Source organism: Chlamydotis macqueenii, chromosome 20 (genome assembly GCF_036417535.1).
Source record: "Chlamydotis macqueenii isolate bChlMac1 chromosome 20, bChlMac1.mat, whole genome shotgun sequence".
Taxonomy (NCBI): domain Eukaryota; kingdom Metazoa; phylum Chordata; class Aves; order Otidiformes; family Otididae; genus Chlamydotis; species Chlamydotis macqueenii.
This window is the reverse complement of record NC_141575.1, coordinates 1,151,065-1,172,137: the sequence shown is the minus strand read 5'-3', so window position 1 is coordinate 1,172,137 and position 21,073 is coordinate 1,151,065. Positions and strand designations below refer to the sequence as shown.

General features: G+C 57.9%; 1 protein-coding gene across 9 annotated transcripts in view; it reads right to left on the bottom strand.

The window, feature by feature from the left end:
- Positions 1-15,396: 15,396 nt before the first annotated feature.
- MAPKAP1 (MAPK associated protein 1) overlaps positions 15,397-21,073 on the bottom strand; it is a 105,146-nt gene continuing 99,469 nt past the window's right edge. For all 9 annotated transcript variants that reach the window (XM_086763448.1, XM_086763450.1, XM_086763449.1 and 6 more), the window contains 2 exons: positions 18,139-18,236; positions 15,397-16,011 (listed from right to left, as the gene is read on the bottom strand). In XM_086763448.1, coding sequence (XP_086619574.1) covers positions 15,886-16,011; positions 18,139-18,236 — 224 coding nt within the window. In that variant the 3' untranslated portion in view covers positions 15,397-15,885. The remainder of the gene's footprint in view (positions 16,012-18,138; positions 18,237-21,073) is intronic.

Here is a 21,073-nt window from a genome sequence, read left to right as displayed (position 1 = left end):
CCCTTGCCCGGGATCCTTGCGTCCAGATCTGCAGCAGAAAATTACATTATCCTGCGCAAGTGGACTTCGTTAGGCTCCTCCTGCGCTAACGAGAGGATGTCTCCATAGTAACTGGCACGTTTAGAGGGCAGGAGGCACAGGGGGACGGGAGACAAAGCCTGCGCAGGAGCGGCAGGCAGACCCCAAGGCACAGCCCCACGGTGCGCTCCTCCGGCACGCGGCGCGGCTCGGCTGGGAGCGAAGGCGATGCCGCCCTGGGCCCCGCTGCCATGGGTGCAGCATCCGCCCTGGCCCCGCTGTCCCTGCTGCTCTGGATACAGCCCCTCCATGGCAGCAACCCCTGTCCGTGCGGCCGTGGGGACATCGCTGCCGTGAGGGTGGGTGGCTTTTGGCACCAGCCCGCCGAGCCAGAGCTGCCCGGGTGGCCGTGGACCGCGGGTCCGGGCCGGGGCAGCCGCGCGGTTCGGCGGCACCGCAGCACCTGGGCGGGCAGGTGCGTTGTGGGCAGCGGGCGCCCTGCCCTGCCCGCCGCTGCCAGCTCTGCCGCCGGCACAGCCACTTAACCACATCGCCAGCAGAGCCGTTGGGCTGGGGTTAATCAACATTCATTCATGTTTCCAAGTGTAAATTGAGCATTTGTTTAATTATGTGTAAGTAGCAATACATTCTGGCCATTATCTAAATCACTATTTTATTTCCTGGATGTGGTTTCATAATGCTGGGTTTGTGCTCCAGCCTCTGCATCATTAACAGAGAAGAGTTAATGAATATAAAAGCGTAAAGGCTAATTACACTTTAATTTACAATCATGGTCTCATTTTGGGACCACATGAAATCTGTTTTGAAAACAATTAAAAAGGAAAAAAAGCCCAGTGAAGGTCTGGTGAGTAGAAGGGTTTTGGCACAAAGCGAACGGTGCCGGTGGCCGCCAGGCCCGCTGCGGCGCGGCTGCTCGGCGCTGGCGGGGCCGGGGCTGCCCGTGGCTCCCGGGAGGTCGGTGGGACCCTCGCGCTCCCTGCGGCCGCGGCCCCACGGGGTAACGGCCCGGGCTGGCGGCTGGGGCGACAGTGCGGAGGGATGTAAATTGGCGCCCGAGCGGAGAGCACGGTTCACCTGAAGGAGACAAAGATTTATTGGGCTGCAGATGTTGAAAGCAAAATTCAGCAAGACTGCTGACTCGAGCACTTTGCAATATTTACAATTACTGGGATCTAATGGCCTGCTTTCCAGCAAGCGGGGCTTGGAGGGAGCAGGCACCGGTGCCCGGCTGTTACAGGGGAACGGTATCTGAAATCGAAGCTCGCGGCAGGAGAGGGGATGGTGAGCGGCTTACGACTCCATTTCTGCTGCGCTGCCTGCGGGAGGCTGGCTCTGAGCAGCAGAGATCTGATAACCGTGGGCGCCGTGCTGGGTGTTGTGGCAGCTCCCTGCGGGCTGCAGCAGGGCAAAGCCCTGGGACGCGTCCCCCGAGCTGGCAGCCACCCGCGGCAGAGACGGTGGCTCCTCCGAGGCCCTGAGGCTCCGGGGACTCGTCCTCATCGCGCGTGCAGCCTCTGCGGGCGCTCGGCACTGAGCAGGAGGGACGGGATGCACCGCGGGATGCTGAGCTCGCCGGGGCGCAGGAGACACTGGCCATGCTGTCCTCTGCCCCGTGGCTGCCCGCATGCGCTGGTCCAGAGCGAAGCAAAGCGCTTGCTGAGGCGCCGCGCAGCTTTCCTGCCCAGGGGCAGCAAATACAGCAACAGCAGCTTCTGCTTTAGCCCAAAGGGCGCTGACGGCGAGCACATCCAGCCCAGTCGGTTCTGCTGGCCCGGTACCTGCTGCCTGCTGCGTCCCTGGGCGCGTTTTGGGGCAGAGTCCCCAGCTGGCATCCGGCCGTGGCACTGCCTGCACCAACGCTGGCCCTGGTGTGCAGGGGGTGGGGATGGGCGCCAGCGCTGCCCCGGCTGTCACAGCTGAGGCCGGGTCCAGGCAGTGGGATTGCCGTCCTGGCTCCAGCTGGGGTCCGCGGGTGGATTTCGGTGCCGAGGTGCTGGCTCGGTGCTGCTGGTGCCGTGGGAGAGCAGGGCCAGGGCAGCAGCGCTGGAGCACATGCACGGTGTGCATGTGTGTGCTCCTGTGTTTTGTGCTGGGTGAATATCTGTTTGCATTTCTTTCATTGTTCCGATTCCCTCAAAAATGAAATAAAAGCTGAGTGCTGACTGCGGGAGGGAGCAGTGGCCTCGGAGCGAGAGGCTCATTCTCTCCGCTGGGCTGGCTGCCTGCAGCCGGCAGAGGAAATAAATCTCCCCGAGAAAACCACTTTGCTCACACAATTTCAATCCAGCGGGGCACAGTGGCATCACTCACTTCTTGTTTTATTTAGCTGATAATCTTTTATTGGGCCAGTCGAGCCCTGTGGAAGCGCGATGCCTTTACTGGGCTGCCGTGGGCACTCGGGGCCGGGAGCTCGCCGAGCCACGTGGCTCCCGTGGGCAGCCAGGACGGCAGCGATGCCCGGCGGTGAATCCTCTGCCGGGGCCCAGCTCAGGCAGCGCCGCGGCCGTGCCGGGACGTGTCCCCCGGGCAGGCGGATCCCCTGAGCTGTGGCCCTGCAGAAGCAGCGGAGGCCCCGCAGTTTCGCTCCCCGTGCCCTCTGTCGAGGACGGGACGTGTCCTTCTGCTCGCCAGGTGTCTGAAGGTGGCTTAGGGCCACCTGCGCAGCGCGTTTCAAGGCCTCAGCACTCGCGGTGGCCGCAGGGGCTCTGCCGATGCCTCTCCTGGTGATGGATGTGCTGAGCCGGGGACAGGGGAGGCTCCTTCACCGTCACAGGCACCTAGTCGCCCTTGCTGGGACGTGGGTGCTGGGGCTCTGCTGTCCCCCCGAGCCCACGAGGGAGCCACGTACCCAGCGGTGGGAGCGCGTCCCCGCTCCGCTGCAGGCACCTGGGGCACCTAACGCAACACCGGAACCTTGCATGCCCCTCGGACAGCTTTGTCAGCTGGCTCGTCACTGGGCGGCAAGGCCGTGTCACTAATGAACACATCCAGCGGGCTGAGCGCTGCAGTCGCTAATTGAAAGCGTTCACAGTTGGGAATTAATGTGGGTTAGCACTCTCCTCGCACGAATAAAGATTTGCTTTTCTAATGTCCACGTCCGCTGAAGCCGGCAGAGGAAGGACCCCTGCAGCGCCCTGTCCCAGGCTGGGGAGCGGCCGGTGGCGTCGGGGCCGCACGGGTCCCTGCGGAACTGCTGCTCCCCAGCCTCAAAGCTGCACCCCGAGCAGCGGTCACCAGACGGCTCAGCCGTGCCGGCACGGCGCACATCCGCGGAGCACCGCGTGTGCTGGCCCCTCCACCCCCTGACAGCTCCGCCACGCCCCGTTTGCAGGACTCAGACGACGCGCAGAAGTGTTGTGGCACATGGACCCGGCTGACGCCACGTGTGCCGTGCCTGGCCCGCGGGTGCCGGAGTTGCCCTCGCTGGCGGTGCAGCTGCCCGTGCCCGCAGGCCGCCCGCGTGCTGGGGTGCGGCGAGCCCTCCTGCCCGCAGCTCCAGCAGAGGTGGCTGCTGCTCTTCCCAGCGCAGGGCTGACACGAAACCCAGTTGCAGGTTCTCCTCATACTTCACCCTAAGAAATGCAGCACCTGACCCTGGGGCTGTGGGGGCTGCTGGTGCTGGCGTTGGCGCTGGCTGTTTTGGGGTGCCAGGCGCGATGCGTGGTGCCTTGTGAGGGCTCACAGCTCATGCGTGACCCTTTGCAGCAGCACCAGTGATTTCTCTGGGGAGTGAATGGGGTGTGGGGGCTGCGGGGTGGGTGGCTGAGCTGCTGTTACATCCCCACAGGACCACGGGGACCCGTGGCCCCCTGTGGCATGAGCAGCTGAGGTTCTGCCGAGGCCGACCCACACGCGTACACAGCACCACGGGGCAGCCGTGGGTCGGGTGCCCCTTGCCCCCCCCCCCCCCCGGCACTCGGGGCACAGCGATGCTCCCGGCTGGGCTCAGCCAGAACCGCTCTGGTGTTCAATTTCTCATCACGTCCCCAGTTCCAATCCTTCCCTGGTCCTTCCCAGTCCACCCTCCCCACGTTAGTAACTCCGGCAGCAGCTGCCCGCGCAGGCAGGCTGCACCCCGGCAAAGCCTCCCCGTGCAGGGGCCCTGGGGGAGGGGGTCCCTGGCTCCCTCCCACACCCACTCTGCGCCCTGGTCCGGTCGCACGAGTCGGGCTCGTGTGCTGCTTAGGGGGCCAAGTTCGTGCTGACCTCCCTGTACCCCATGGTCGCCCGTCCCTTGCGGGGCTCGGCCGCCGGCGGCTCTCAGCAGCAGCGAGGTCGGGATGCCATTGGTGCTGGGCGTCGTCTCAGCCCCCACAGCCCCGCCTTGTCAGCATTCCCACCTCCCCACTAATCCTTGTCATCCCCAACTCATCAGCACTGATTTCATATTTACTTCCAGAGCGTGGATGAAAATGTTGAACATTGTCGTTCGATGATGGTTCCCCATTGACAACTACTCTGAGACCTGTCAGTCAGCCAGTTCCTAATCCTTTTATCGTGTGCTCTATTGATATTATATAGAGCTAATTTTTTAATCAAAACGTCATGTACTATTAAATCAAATGCCTAACAGAAGCCTAAGTATACCACGGCTTCTAGTTACTTTTATTAGTTAAACTTTTAAATTAGAAGAATGAAACCAAATTTTTTGACGCGCTTCACTTTCCATGAAACCATGCTACCGGCGCCGACCACAGCTCCGCTCGCTAGCGACTGCCGTGGTTCGGCTCCGCCGCGGCCTCGGGGGACGCTGGCCGGAGCGGTGAGCCGTGGGTGGCGGGCGCTGGCGCGGGGCTGGACGTGCCGGGGAATGGCTGGGGTGCCGGGGTGGCCGCGGTGCGGGGCTGCTGCCGGGGGCCAAGGAACTGGATCCGGGGCACTTCACAGTTAAAGTCTTGGCGGGGAAATGGGAATTTTCCTCCTGTGCTGGATGCAGCCTCTGACCTGGAAACCACCGCCCCAGCCTCCCTGGATGCGGAGCAAGAGCAGGCGTGCAAATGCGATATGACAGCCCAAGACACACCAATATGGTTACCAGCTGTCCGGCAGCACTGGGCCCTACTGGTTGGGAAGGCGATGCCCCAGTCACAGATGCATTTCGGGGGGAGGAGGGAGGGCTTGGGCAGGGCCAGGCGCAGGCACGGACGTGCAGGCAGGCACACGCTGCCCAATGCCACGTTGCCGGACAGGGACCACCGCTCAGCAGACCGAGACAAACACGCCGGGGTCCCGCCAGCGTTGCCCTGGATGGGGGCTTGGGCGCAGCCGGCTCCATGCCGGGGCCCTGCCCAGCGCCAGGTGAGTCGAGGCTGGGGGACCCCAGCAAGTCCCCCACCCAGGGAGCCCCTCTGGGGTCCCGCATGGGTTCGTCCTGCCTAGGGTATCATCAGCGGCTCTCTCCCCTCCGGATCAAGCAACTCTTTGTAAATCTAAACTAATAAGGTTGCACGGCTACAGACACAGGAACACGCGCTGTATCTTGTCTTTGTCGATCAATGCATTATATCATCCCATAAAACTGATTAAAACGCAGAGCAGTTCATCTCACCAGGTTCCACATCTCAACATTATAAATTTCGTATTATGGTTAATGATTGTCAGCGCAGACGGAGTACACGCAGGCTGATCACTATTGTGGTTTATAATTAATTATTGGAGCGTTGCTACAGAGGAGGGGGTGGCTGCTGATTAGCGATTTATTATCTCTAAAACACTGAAGAGCGATGTGGAAGGGGAGTTTGTGTGTTTGGCACTGCCTGTGCCCGAGCGCCACTGCCAGTAGAGGGGTCCCGGCTGGGGCACCAGGGTGTCCTGTGCCCACCACCGGCTCCACGGGGCACCAGTGGGACCTGTCCCCGTCACCAGCTCCGTGCGCATGTCCCCACTGTGCCTGCACAGGCATGGGCGGGGGACAACCAGGCACCCACCTCGGCAGAGGGCTGGGGCCGTGGCCGACACATTGGCATGGGCGAGCATCTCCTAGCACAGCTGGAGGTGATCGCGGCGCACGGTTCCAGCACATCCCCGCGGCAGGGATGCTCCTCCCGCCAAACCTTGCCCACGCCACTGGAAATGTCTGCCCGTCCCGCCTGCGCCCATCCCCACTGCCAGGGCGGGACGGCATACGCCATCACACCAGCTGGGAATTCGGGTTCGGAGAGCACGAGCGAATAAAATTAATAATGAGCAGCACTTCACCCAAGCCCTGACAGCAAGATCCCAAATTGGGCAGGCGATGCTGTAACCGCGCCACCGGCAGCGGCTCCCTGAAGCCTGAGGGCTCCCGCTCCCCCTATTTCAGTGCATCCCCCCTCCCACCCCAGGCGCCCCGTTGTTGTCCGTAGGGAAGCTGCCATGAACAGATGTCCCTGCCCCAGCTCTGGACACGGGGACGGCGGTCCCTCAGGCTAAATGGTGACCTGGTTGCTGATGCCAGCTGCTTGGAGAGCCCGTGATGACGTTCTGCCATGAGACCCCTGCCTGGCAGCCCTGCCCGCGGCTGTTGAGGGGCTGCGGTGGTTGGTCCTCCATTCATCTCTGGCCACCTCCCGTGGCTGGCACCATTTCAGAAAATTATTGAGGAGAATAAAAAAAACCCAACAAACCAACTCCAAAATCCCATTAAAAAACCCGCAAATACTGGCCAGTAATTGAATCAGGGCTTTATCAGATCCCCTCCTTCCCAGTCCATCAGCCTGTACCTCCATGGGGGGGGTACCATCTTATCGCGGGGATTCAACTTTTATTGATGAATAATGATGCTTCAGAAGCGGGGGCCCTGCGCCAAGGGGAAGTGTCACAGCCTCGGGAAGCCACCGTGTTGCATTGTTTATTTTCCGTTGCGGGGATAAGTTTGATCCCCACACCTCAGCAACAAAGTGATGAGAAGCACCAAACTGGGATGGAACTGGCCCCATTCCCTGCGAAGACGGTGGTGTTGTTTTTTTTTTTTCCAAATGGCACATGGAGCTGGGGAAGAGATGCCTTTGAGAATGGATGTTGTCTGCAAAGGGACCTGGAGAGTATTTTTTTTACCTAATTCACCAGAAATCATGGAGTTAGCGCTGGGGGCTCATTATTAACCCCAGCCGCTCAGAACTGTCGTGTGTGCAGGTCCCTGACGGCATGGGCAAGGCGAGGATGGAGCCGTGTGGTCCCCACGCGCCCAGCTGGCCGCGGGGGCTGGGCCAGGCACGGCCCCCTCGTCCCTGGACCCCCGGCTGCTGGGTGCTGTGGGTCCCACACGCCCCGGCGAGGGCTGTCCACCCCGCACACGCTGGCTCACCACGGGAAACAGTCGCGCGCCTGGGAACGCTGAAACGTGGCTCCGTGCCAAAGGGACGTGAAATTCTCAAGCGAGATTCACACGGCAACGAAACCTGACCGCGGTTTAGCTCTCGGGAACCCAGGGGCTTACGTTGCATGATGCACACCAATTTCATCGTTCGAAAAACACTCGGCATTGGCAGGTTTCCTGCGCGTCGCTGTGGCACTCGTGCCAGCCCCGTGCCGTGGGGCCATGCTGGCGCGTGCGCACATGGACGTGCAGCGGTGGCCAAACCTTCCTCACCACGGGGCACAGGGCACGCCGACAGCTGGCCCCACGCCGGTGGTCTGGGGGCTTCTTTCTGGAGAGGTAGGGACGCCCCCCCCCGCCAGGAGCATGCTGACCCTTTTCTCTGGGCCAACCTGTGGCGGTGGCGGGGGGCGCGCAGCCCGTGCGGCGCCGGAGGGGCCGCTGCCCGCGGCCTCAAGATGGCGCGCTGGGAGCGGGAACCGGCCGCAGAACAAAGGCGCCGCGGCCCGCAGCCGCGCACACGGCCCGCAGCCGCGCACACGGCCCGCAGCCACCGCACACGGCCCGCAGCCGCGCACACGGCCCGCAGCCACCGCACACGGCCCGCAGCCCCGCACACGGCCCGCAGCCACCGCACACGGCCCGCAGCCGCGCACACGGCCCGCAGCCCTGCCGTGTGGCCCGTTCCGCGGCCCCGTCCCGCGCTCTGCCCCGCAGCCCCCCGAAGCGGGGTCACCCGGAGAGCACAGGCTCCCCGTCCCAGCGCACTCCGCGTTTCCATGGGTGCAGCCCCGCAGGAGGCTGCCCGCGCCCCGCAGCCCGGCCCCAGCCCGGCCGCAGCGCTCGACCGCGGCTCCCTCCCGGCCCCGGGGCATCGGCTGCCCAAGCTGACCCCGGGCGGGGGACGGGCTGCCAGGGTGGGGGGCCCCCGCACACCAGCGTCCCCCCGTCGCGGGCGCCCGCTCCTGCCGCCGAGCAGGACGGTGCCGCAGCCTCGGTCACCCACGACACGAGCGGCCCCGTGGCGCTGGGTCAGAAAGGAGCCGTGGGACACGGGCACGCTGCGGACCGGGCACCGGGGCGTCCGGAGTACAAACCCCTTCTCTCCCCTCCCTTCCCCGGGAGACAGCTGCTCTTTCTCTCCTCACGAGGCCACTGGCGAAATCACACCGTTAACAGATGAGACGGAGCAGTGAGGGCGGTGCGAAGGGGTCCCAGTACACTTGCAGCCCCCTGGCCGGCATGGGGCAACGGGACCCCCTTGTGAACACCCCGGTGCAGGGCTCTCCCAGCGCTGGGCCGTGTGTCACAGGACCCCGTGTCACACCAACGCACGTCAGTCACAGCTCGGGAGGCGGCAGGGATGATGTTACACATCATAACACCACGTGTCTGCAGGGACTTCACAAGTTTTTTCGTGTTTCAGGGCCTCTCTCCCCGCGGTGCAGGGCTGGTGCCCGTGGGAGGTGGTGGCGTGGGCCCGCCCAGCCCTTTGGCGCCAGGTATGATGCCAGAGGGTTCCGGCTCCCCCTTGCTTGAAACACAGCCCAAGCCCACGGCTGGGCACAGGGCTCCTGCGGCAGCGAGCCTGTGCCAGCGCTCCCGGGAGCAGGGCCGGGGCCGCTGGAGGTGCCCGTCCTGCTAATTAGAGTGCGCTGAGGAGGAACTCGCTCAGCTCTCTCTGGCTTGACATTAAGACCTAAATTTGCTGTAAAACCAAATGGATGCGCACACCCACATCTATGAGGCTTTTAGTTCAGCAACAAGTGAATCCATCAAAGCCCAGCACCTAATTTAATAGCAATAATGAAAGGTGTGCGTCACTATTAATTTAAGCACTCCAACATTAGCCTTGCACTTAGAAACCAGCAAGGCAAAGCTATTTACAAATGAATGTACCAGGGCAATAAATTGAAAGTACTGGTTTGACCTGTGGTGGCTGCTTTCTTCATTTATACATAGATATATTTCTATAGACGCATTTATTCCCGTCTCTTTAGCAAGGCCTCCCTAATTAAGTTGAAATGGCAGTGCAAGTGTGGCAGTAAGTGTGGAAAGAAGCTGCTAAAAATGTATTTAATTCATTATAAATAATCTTTGATACCATAAGGTTGGATAAAGGTTTGCAGTATCAGAGCAGGCCGCCAAGGAAGGCCAAGGAGATCGCCTACGCGCAGCGAGAGCATTTGCATCGCGCGGTTTAACCTCCCGGCACTGGGGGAAGGAAGAGCGCGGCTGGCGCGGGAGCCTCCGCGTGCGTGGGGGGGGGGTGAGACACCAGCACTTGGCACCAGCGCCAGAGCCGGTACCAGCACCGGGAGCACTGGGGAGCGGCGCAGGGTTGGCGCCGGGGTGCCGGCTCCGTGTGGCGGCGTGCCGCCTGTGCCCCCAGGACGATAATGTATGTTAAGAGGAAGGTGTATGTCACCCACATTAGAGGAGTTTAATGTGCTCGGAGTCACATTATTGTACCCTTGTAGAATACATTATCTGTCACGCTGCCTTTCCAGGCTGTCACCTCGCAGAAAGGCTACAGTGTTCCTGGAAACCATTATCAGCCTCTAACGATATTATCAAAATTGGAGCTCGCGGCGTGCTGGGGGCCGGGAGGAGCCAGCGCCATGGCTGCCGCTTTCCTTGCCCTGAGATACGCCTCCCACGCGCCCCACCAGTGCTATGAGAGCAGCGGGATGGGGGCTCTACGGACCCCCCACCCCCCCACCCTTGGAGGGGCACCCGGAGGTGTGGCCGGCACGTGGGAGCATCCGTGCGATGGGGCTGGGGAGAGCGAGAGGCGAGAGCCATGGTGCTGTCGCTGCCGTGCCAGCACCCGGCTCGGCACGGGCCGGTAACCCAGCGGGAGCCAGCGAACGTGTCAGGCTCTGAACATTGCTCTTCCCTCTCCCTGTCAGGTGAAATTTTAAAAAAAAAAAAAAAAAGAGCGCCTTCTTTTTTGGAGTGTAATCTTCCGCCTGCGACAAGAAGCCACATAAACTGATAAATTGCAGATTAAACGAGTGCCACACTCCACTTCAGTCCCTGGCTGTTAATTCCCCTGTTGTGCAATTCCCCGCTCTCAGGGCCTGTCAATTCCAGCTAATCGCAGGAGGCACTAAAACACTCTGCCCTGACAGCGCCGGATCACGGAACCCCTGACTCCCAGCTCAGGTGGATTGCATGCATCACTTATGCACAAATCAGCAATATGCCAGCGGGGAGGAATTATGTCCGATGACAGCCCAGACATGAGGTACATATTGCAGAGCCGGCGAGCCCCAGCCGCCGTGACAGATTGCGGCGCGGGGCTGCGCGCTGGTGCGGGAGTGGCTCCTGGCTGCGCCGTCCCCAAACACACCCGGCACTTGTGCCGCCGAGCCACCCGCACCGCGCCCATGCTGCTGTGGATGGGGCAGTGCCCCAACCCTGTCCCCGACCCTGTCCCTGTCCCCGTTCCTGTCCTCGTCCCCTGCAGAGCCTTCGCTCGGGCTGCTCGAAGGGGCCAATGCTGGCGCTGGGGTGAATGAGCTCCCTGTGCCGTGCCATGCCGTGCCAGGCGGGGCACAGGGCTGGGGAAGGCACTGCGGGCGTCTGGGGTGTCTCACCCGGGGAGACAGCGGCGAACTGGCCCCAACCTGCCCACTCTGCAGCGGGGAAAAGCCCCGCTCAGCCCAGCTCCAGCTCTGTTTTAACATTTAACTTGCCTTAGTCTGTGATCCTGAAAAAGCTTAAATTAATGACAGCCTTGCAGTTGCTCATTAATAATTGCTTCATTACTGTATGCAGTTGCATTCTCCTGACAATAACGGTGTTTGCTGGTGTATTTCTAATTATCTGGCATTTCAGCTCCCTAACAGAGCCCCAGTGCGCCCTGATGTGAAACCCTCCTCTTGAGCGCAGCCCAGCCCGCCGGCAGCCCCACGGCCTCCCTGCCGTACGTGTGTTTCTTCGTTAGCAGCTCCCGGGAAGAGGTCTGCACGCCACTGGTGAAGACCCACGCACGAGCCGGGGGCAGCGCGCTGGCTGGCTGCAGAGACCTGCCGCGCTCGGGCCAAGCTCAGCCGCTTCCTGCAGTCGCACGCCTGATGCTGGTGCAAAAGTCAGAGCAGGACGACGGGAGCTGAGCACACAGCGCAGGTCCCGTGCCTGCGGCAGGAGATGCTCAGCGTGGCCGGGCCGTGGCAGCCTCCATGGCCGTGGCCGCCCCAGCACTGCCGCTCGGGTGCCTTGTGGCCTGGGCGAGCAGAGCCACGGAGCCATGCAGGAGGTGCCAGTGGGCGCCCGTGGTCAGGGCTTTTCGTGCAGGGCTGCCTCGGCCAGGGCCACGCTGCTGCGGGTGATGGCTGCGCTCGCGGCAGGCATGCAAGTGCTGTTCGTCAGCTCCTCGGAGAAATCCATCATGCAGCAGCGGCGGCGGCGGCGGCGGGGGAATCGCAGCACTGTCCCTGCGCTCGCGGCGCGGAAATGACCACTTGTGCCCCAGTTTAGCCCCAGCCGCTGGCTCGGAGCCCATTACGCGCTGCCCCCGCGCTCCCCACCTGGGGAGGGGGCTCATTTGTAGTTAAAAATCTATTGTGACTTGTCAGAAAAATGAATAAATGAGCACATTATTTTTTCATTTTGGAGCTCAGCATCTGTTTGTCTAATCAAGAAAGAGAACTGGGAAAGTCAACCAGGGCTGACGCACACATTTTATTTAACTTTTCCTCTGTCAAAGGAGTTTAAATGTGTAATGAACAGGCCATGGTGATTTGAAATATAATCCCATTACTCTGATGAGATTACCAAGGCTGTGAGAGTTCACAAATCATGCTTAGGGTTTCTAGAGTGAACAACACCCTGTTGAGTTTTTTTCTTTTTTTTTGCATTTAAGCAGAGGTGTGTGGGGAGAATAAAATGTGACAGTGCTTAACCCTTCGTGCAGCGGCAGTGCGGGGCTGCACACAGGGCCAGCCCTGGCCGCGCCCCAGCCGCTCGCGGTGGCCCCGGGCCCCCGTCATGGGCACTGCAGCGACGCTGGGGAGCAGCACACGGCCGGGGCGCGGGCTGGCCCTGCCTGGCCTTTGTGCCCGTGTGTCTCTGTCCTCATCGCCGCCCTTGTCCCAGCATTGCACTGGGGAGGCTGCACTGGGGTGTGATTTAAGGGGTATTCATTTTAACAGCAGCAGCACCCACTGCCACCTGCCGCCACAGCAGCGCGTTTCCCTGAAATTCATGGGCCTGTTACAAACACGTCTCCATAAATAACCCCCTGTTCATCTCAGGGCTGCATGACAGGTTTTGGCTGCTTGTCCCGCTGCGGGGTGGGTGCAGCCCGAGCTCCTGGCCAGGTCACAGCCCTGCCCAAGGGGCAGCTGCAAAATCCCCCGGGATGCACCAGGCTCCCGCCAGTGCAAACCCAGAGGCGCCGCTGGCTCGGGCTGCTCCTGCGGGAGCTCACGGCAAAGCCCGGGGAGAGCTGGGGGCAGGCCGGGCGTCCTGGTGATCTCGCCCCATGTGCCGGCGAGTGCTGGGTGCCCTGGGTGCTGTCTGCTCTCTCGTCCCCCAGCACTCTGACAAAGCCAAGGTGGCAGCGAGGGCTCGGCTCCGTGGGCAGCGCTCGCTGTGGCTGCAGCGGCCTTGGCCACCCCCACCCGCCCGCGCCTGAGCAGGCAAAGCCGCCCATCGGCTGTTTTATTCTTTCACAAACCTCCCAGACAAATGCCCGGTCACCCTCAGAGCACAACAAACGACCTCCAGCTCTCACCACAAAGGTCACCCATCTCTCCTGGTGGAGTCGGGACCCTCTGAGCCATGGCTATTTTTGTGCAAAGCCAGGCAAGATGGGCAGCGAGTGGCCGGCTGCTGCTGCAGGCGCTGGGCTGAGGGCAGCCCGCAGGTACGAGTCCCTGGGGCTCCCGCTACCGCGAGGGGAAACCTCTCCAGTTGGCGCTTGCTCTGCCTGCGTGCCCTGGCCTCCCTGGGGCTGTGCCCGAGATTTTGTGCAAGCGTGCGCTCTGCTCCATGAGGTGCAATCGACTGCAAAACTTCAGGGGCTCGTGCAGGCCAGGCCCCCTCCAACAGCAGAACCAGGAGAAAATCCAGAAAAGCTCTGACGGCTCCAACAGCTCCGGACGCACGCCAGCGAGAAGCCGTCCTCGTTACGCCAGCCGGCAGCCACCCTCTTCTGCCGGAGCCCAGGAACGAGGCATGGAAGGAACAGCTTGCTTTCCTGACCCAGTTGAATGCCCATCTGAATCAATTAAATCTACAACTACCGGGGAAAGACCAGCCCGTGATGGATTCGCGTTCAGCTGCGCACAGATTGCAACCATGAGCTGCGATTTAACTCTTTCAGCAAACACGGAACGGCAGCAAAGACTGTTCTGCGGGACAGGCTGTTCATCTCTCGAAAAGCTGGATGCTTCCAGAATTCAGGGAAGGTTTCCTCCACACCGCGCATTCAACTGCATCTGAGCTTTGAAAGTAAATTTGCTCTTCTGTGAATGGCTCTTCTGGGGCAAACAAACCGACTCTGGGCTCCAGACCCTGCCTGTTCCCACCAAGCGCTCAGAGCAGCCCCCAGCAGTCGCATCCCGTCCCTGCCGCCCGGGATGCGCTCCCCAGAGACGCGCTGCGCGGCCCAGCTCCGCGGGAAGACGGCACTGAAAACACAGCACCTGGACGGGGGTTTACGAGATGGTGTAAAGGCACGTGGGCTGGGGCAGAGACTGCGCCCACAACGTTACCGCAGCTTGGACAGCAGAGGTGGTTTTATTCTGTGAATCTTGAGGCTTTACTGAAAGCAAAATACTGCACGTATTGAATATCTGCTCATAATAAATAAATGGAAGGGGGTGGCAACAGCATCACGGCCGTGGAAGCAAGTAGGAGACTCGCGCAGTTTCTGATACCAACGCAGGCAATCTCTTAGTTCCGTTACAAAGAATTGAAACTGGGTGGCAAAAGGACATTCACACAACAACTTTAATGTTAAACAGTTCACAGAGTTGGTTAACGGAGTAATTTACATTGCATTATTTGAAGGGTCTTTTCCCATTGCATCTGTGCTGCATTTGCACATATAAAATATTTAAAAAATTAATATCATACTATAAAATACCGTTTCTCTTGTTCTGCAGTTACCATGGAAGACTGTACAGCGAAGGCTGGCCTGCGCGGCGTGGGCAGGGCCCCGCTCCCGGGGCAGCACCCACACCGGCTCCGGGAAGGCCAGACCTGAAAAACCGAGAACTGGAACGCAACAGGTAAGTGACAGACAGAGCTCTCTGCCCTAGTGTCCATTCCCAAACTACGTGTTAAGGCTCAGGGTTTCTCTAGACAAATGCGAGGCAGGACGGTGCAGGAGGCCACGCTGCGGTGGGAGGGAGCTGGGCTGACGGGGGGACCCCCAGCGCCCCAGCCTGCCCTGCAGCCCCCTGGAAGTGGGGGCGTTTTCCTGGTACAAAATCCACAGCAGCAGAGCAGAGAGCTTCAGCTTCAACACCTTGGGGAGATTTATGAAGGACACCTCTGGTGAACTGAACCAAAAATGCAGCTCTGGTTCCCAGTAATCCCATTCACCCGTTCCCTGATGTATGAAGGAGGGACGAGGCCAAAATAGTTACAAATCTCAGTACAAAGTAGGTCTTAATTTTTATTTTTAAAGAATAGTATTAAGAAAAGGTGAAGGCATTTCTCAGGCCCCAGGTGCAGGCTGTCTCTGAGAAGAGCAGAGCCCGGGGCGGGAGCAGCCGCGGATGCACGGCGGCCGTGGGCAGCTCCCGCAGGCAGGAGGACGCTCTCCTGCCAACCAGAGACGCTGCCTTGGCGTTCAAAACACCGTGCTGACTACAGCAAGTAACTTCCACTAAAACGTCTGCAAAGCTGAAAAGCACAGTTAAACAGAAATATTTCTGAACAAACCAGAGCAGAGCAGACCTGGCCGTCTCACCGTTTCGGCGCTAATCGCTCCCCTGCAACGGCTGCTGTTCCCTGGCTCACGGCTGCCTCCTGCACTTCAGCAACAGCAGTGAAACCATCTGGGACTACAGCCTCCCCCCAAAAGAACTGTGCATCATATGGACCTTGAAAAAGATTACATCTGTTTATTAATAGCAAAAATGGATACATTTGTCCTACATTTTGTTTTTAGAAATTTGATCATGTCACAAGCAATACCTGTGTGTACGTGGGTGTATTACAGATGTATATAATTTATTTTAACCAGGCTGTGAAATAATATGTAATCACATCTCTTCTTGTGATTGTACATAATACAGTAATTAAATGATGCCAGTCTACGTCATTCTCTTATTTCTAATCAAAGGAACCTGAAGCGTAACAGTCTTCTTTCCGGCTGATATGGCTCTTTATTTTTGTCACAGGGGAGACTTCCCATCACCAACGAGGGATAATCTTCCAGCCTTGAGAGACGGGATAATTCAGATTTCTTCCCCGGCTGCTTCTGCCCGTTGGCAGCAGAGGCCCCGCAGTCCAGGCTCCCACCGGTCTCGGGCGGTGGGGAGCGTCTCCTCCGAACGCGGCAGACAGGCTCTCCTCGAGGCCAGGCGTTACTGCTGTCCCGACTTCTTCTCCTTCTGGAAGCTAAAGCTTGTTCTCCTGCTCAGTTTTCTTTGTTTCTGAGCAAAATAATCTGCTCTGGCTGTGCTTGCTCGCGACTCTAGAATATAGTTAACCTGCAAGACATGAAATAGTATTTCATTTCATCGGTGCGTCAGCAGGACAGCCCATGGAGGGCAGGGCCCTCACACCCAACCAAACGAGGCTTCAGGGAAACCGGTCCCAGCGGGCGGCCAAGGAAACGGCGCAGAGACAACGCAGAGCTCCAGGAGAGCCCGCTCTGCGCGGGGCCGCTCTTGGGTTCCTCCTCCCGCGGCCCTCGGCTCGGCACAGGGTGGCCACGGCAGCTGCAGGCTCTCGGCATCCCTCTCCCCTCGTCCCAGCTCCGTCACCCAAACCTCCGGGCGAACGCAGCAAGTCGTGAAGACCCGTGGTGCTGGGCTAACACAGTAACGGGCCTCAATAAAAGACTTTATCAGCCTCAATAAAAATAATTATTTCATTACGATGTTTGCATACTCAGCTGATCTCATAGTTTCCCTGTGTTTTGGCACATTTTACTTGATGAAAGCATTTAAAAATGATATTTAACAAGCCTGCTATTCCCTAAATTTATTATCTCCAGTGCTTTGTGATAATCACATAGATAATTTTAATGGAAGGTTAATGCAAGAATCAAAAAGATAAAAATGCCCTTTGGTCTGCCATTAGCTGGTTAATATGCTGTGGCTTAAAACTCGCACAATTTTATGCACTGTAGAGTGTTTCACTTTCATTGCATATTACAGCTGAAGGTATAAAAATACAGGGAATTTTCATGGTCAATAAAGTCTCCGTCTTTCTCACTTGATCATGTAAAAAGCCTAATTTGAAAAGTCTGATTTCTCTGCGTCTGCTAATGCTGACGGAAACGAAAACAAACTGGTAACTTATGCACAAAACCAGAAAATGTTCTACAAAAACAATCTGCAACTTAAGAAAAAAAGTACTGTTCAGTAATATTTCTCTCTTGAATATTCATGTTATTCATACAAAACCTTTTTTTTTTTTTGCCTTCTCTTATGACCAGTCTCAGATGTGTCAAGTGTCCTGGACTACAAGGGCTTCTCTAAGATAAAGTGGGCACAAAAGAATTGGCCTAACAGTTCACAGCTTAAGCAGAAAACTCCCAAATACACTCACCTGCCATGTTATTAACAAAAATCATTCTATCATCTAGCAGTTATTTAGCAATCCTCTAAACTCCACAGAAAATGCAAGCAAACATAACAGATGGCTTGCCAAAATTACTGCTTTTTAAATTTCCGATTGCTATAAAATATTAGCTTGTGGAAAATTAAGTTTAATCTTCCGAGAGCGTTACAAAAATTTGTTTCAGAAAGCAAGCCGATTTGCGTAGGTACCGAGCCACAAGAAAAGCACGCAACTCTGATACAGCATCGCGATGAGAACAATAACCTTTTTGCTTTGTACGAACACCTGCGTTTGGAGGAGACGCGCGAAGGGCAGCAGAGACGCGCTGTCCTGGCAACGCTACTGCCTGCGCTTGGGCCAGCGCTGGCGCCGCGAACCCCGCATCAGCCCGCGGCCTCGAGCACCACGGCAGCGCGCGGTTTCCCTGGAGCCCCTGCACAACCTTAACTCCGGCCCCAAAAGCCCCCACGGTGCCGGGACCTTTGCTCGGCCGCCCGCCCTGCTGCCGAGCTCCGCACCAGCTCCCTCGGCTCCTCGCGGTGCTGGTTCGATGCCACCACCGGCTGGGCGCCCCCGCCCGGGTCTCTAAGGCTGGGTCCCGCGCCGGCAGCCGTGCGGCAGCACTGCGGCGCTGGGCCGGACGCGGGCCCCGGGGCAGGGGCACCCAACCCTGCACGGCACCTGCACCCTCGCAGCCCCGCACCTCCGCCACGACACGGGGCTCGCAGGCCATCCGCGGCTGGAGGGGGAAACTATCTGGACACAATAAAATTGGGTAGTTTCCCGCAGAATTCCACAGAAAAGTGGTGTCTCTATTAACCGAAACAGGTATAAAAGGAAACACTATACACAAACAGGAGTCTGCAGCACGGCTGTTTGAAAGATGAAGAAAAGAAAGGCAGCAAGCAACCAGCCCGGTAACTGAAACGCACCTTGGCTGTCCGCAGGCACTGCGCCGCTCAGCTGTTTCCAGAGCCTCTTGAGTACTGTCATGCCTAACAAGTGGTGAAACACCCCGGGTTTGGGTCACGTTAAAATTTAATACTCACCTTCAGTACAATTTCATTGACAGTAGCAGCATCTGATTCAAAGTAAAGGTGTTTGTAGTCGTGATTGCTTAGATATGTAAGTTTAAATATTGCATGACCTGCAAAGATAAGAAAAAACTGTTCAGAATATTCCTGTAAAGTTTCGGCAGAGCTCGTGTGCCTGACAGAAGAAAACCACAGATGGTGATCTCAGCATACCATCCGCACGACAGAAGGAAGCCATGAAACGCTGACAGGCTTCTCATGTCATTTCAATTTAAGGCAAGTGGTGGCTTGCAGGAGCAGCTGAACCCCACTCAGTAAAGTTCGTTTTCCTCTCACAGCCCCGCTGCAGGAAATGCAAAAATCTATCAAAAGGCTGGTTAGCTCCCGCTCGGCCAGCGCCTGTGCTCCAGTTAACCACCGCATTAGGGCTGCTTTATGTGACCATTCACCGTACAGCCGTCACACGCAGCAGGTAAGCGTTATGTTTAAAATAAAAGGCCAATTAACCCCAGAATCACCACGCCAGCAACCTCTCCCCGAACATCACCCCAGCCTACCCAGCTGCTTACGGCAAAGGGAAACATCTCCGCTGCACAACATGAAAGGACGCAGCGACGATGCCGCGGAACAGACGCCAAACCTGGAACCTCCCTCCCCACAAGCAGGGCAATCAGAATTAACGTGTAACTGTAATTCCCGTCTACGCAGCGCTTTGCTGGCAGGTTCACCGTGGCTCTGTCCCGAACGGAGAGCGCTGGAGAACGGCACGGGGACTGCCGCCCTGTACAGGTACCGCAGCTGACGGGAGCGACGGCGCCAACACCAAGGTCTGTACGCAGAATGTGCAGGAAGGCAAAACACCCTGCACTTGTATGGGTGCTCATGGCTTCAAAATTAAAATTAAGTGTATTCTATACATTGTGCTTTTCCACCATTTTTCTCAGAATCTATTCAGTTCAAAGGTCAGAATTAGCGAACTGTAAAGTAACAGCCACATTACTGTAATTCCAGGCCTTTCCTGGAGGAAAGCAAATTTGAAATTTTATTTATGTTATCTAGTTCTCCAGATTTCCAAAAAGTGACTGATATATGCTCAGATCTGTGGCCAGAAAATTTTAGACGCCAGTATTTTATTGTGGCATGTTAATTAAACACCATTATGATGCACTAATCTGGAATATAAAGTCTATATTGAAAAATTGGCTAATAATAATAAAAATCCCCCTTTAAATCATTTGACAAATGATGCCTCGGTGGTACTAAAAATGCGGGAATTCCTAGCTGCAAGCTCGTTAGTATGTTAATGCATGCACGCCCGGCTCTGCCTGGGACCCAATTCAGCATCTTTACGATTCCAGAAGTGCCCGTGTGCCGTTCCTGGGGACGGGACCCAGCACCGCGCCCCACCAGCCACCACGGTTTTCCTCAGACATTTAACATTACACACAGTTACAGGAACTGACTGCTAAGAACGAACACAAAAATGGCACAAAACGCGGTCGGGAGGATTCTAACGAGGTTCCTTGTTTCGGGTGCTGGAAGCTCATCGGGCGGTTCCTGGTGTGGATCAAGACTCCCTTTACCTGGTTTGGATGTTTCGTTGCACGTTTTCTTCGACCCGAGAAGCCCGCTGTCCCGATGCTGGCCTCGCCAGCTCAGCCGCTTGCCGAGGCCAGGGGCTCTGGAAGCGGCAGAAGCTGAGGAGCGGCCTTGCGCCTCAGGGCACCCCCCTGCACGCCGCTGCTCTGCCCGCTCGCCATCAGTCCTGCCCCGGGAAGGGCCACGTGCAGCACCCAACCACTGCAACCCAATGCACACTCCCAGGGCCCCCCACACACAAGCAGTGACCTGCTCCGTGCAGCCAGCAGCGCAGACACAAAACCCCTCCGCGTGTTCGTCGTCACACCTGCGTCGGGTGCAGAGGACCCAGCGTGCCGCTGGCACGCTCCTCTCTAGCTCTGCCACTGCACGTCACCCCGCAGAGCCAGCGCACAGAGCCGCCAAATGAAATGTTCATACGAAAACTGAACGAGATCACAGCCTCCGTCGTGTCTGACAAAGAAACCCTCCCCAGTATCCCCATCTTTCTTTTAAACTGGTGATTTACTCCTCCTTTCCGGCAAAAGTATTTATACAGCTGACAGAAGCAGAACGCAGAACTTTATTTCCAGCGCTCGTTTTAGGATTGTGAGGAGTCAGCTCTTTCGATGACAATTAGAGCAACAGATGCCAATAACAGTCCCCGTGTGCCCTGTAGCAGGGAGCCGAGCCCCTCCCGCACCCCCGGGGAGCCCGCGCCGCCCCCGTGCTGGCCAGCACGCCCGTACGGAGGCTGCTCCGGTGCCGGCACGTGCCACGGTTGAGCACAACCTGCCGTGCAGGCCACGTAGCTCAGTCCCACGCCCTGAGAGGTGATTTAGTGGAAAGAGGCTAAGACGACTTTTCTCTAAAAAGCCCCATTACAGCATCATGTTTATGTGCGCCGTGTCCACGTTACACTATTTACAGCGTGAAATATTGCTTCATTGAAATCATAACTGGCACTTTGCTCTGCTACTGTTCTAGCCAGCTGGAATTCATGAATTGTGAGATTGATTTCCACTTCCAAGAGTGCTTAAATACGTGAGGTACCTCTTTCCAATACAGCACCACCCCTGGCAATTTGGCGATCAATAGGAACTTCAGTGGCTTTTTATTTCCATATAAGAATATCTGGTAACAAACAGCAGCAGCTCAAGCGGCTTCTACCGCACACGACGGCAGAATTAAACCAAATGCAGATATTGCACGAGCGGCTTCATTACCGCGGCTCCAACAGGAACGGTGGCTTGCTGTCCTTCAGCTGGAGGGCCTGACACCGGAGCGCTCGGCTCCAGCAAACGGCCGTGCTGTCTGTCAGTGCCCTGCGACCAGGCAGAGGCGTATCCAGTGTCAGCACCGCAGCCGATGG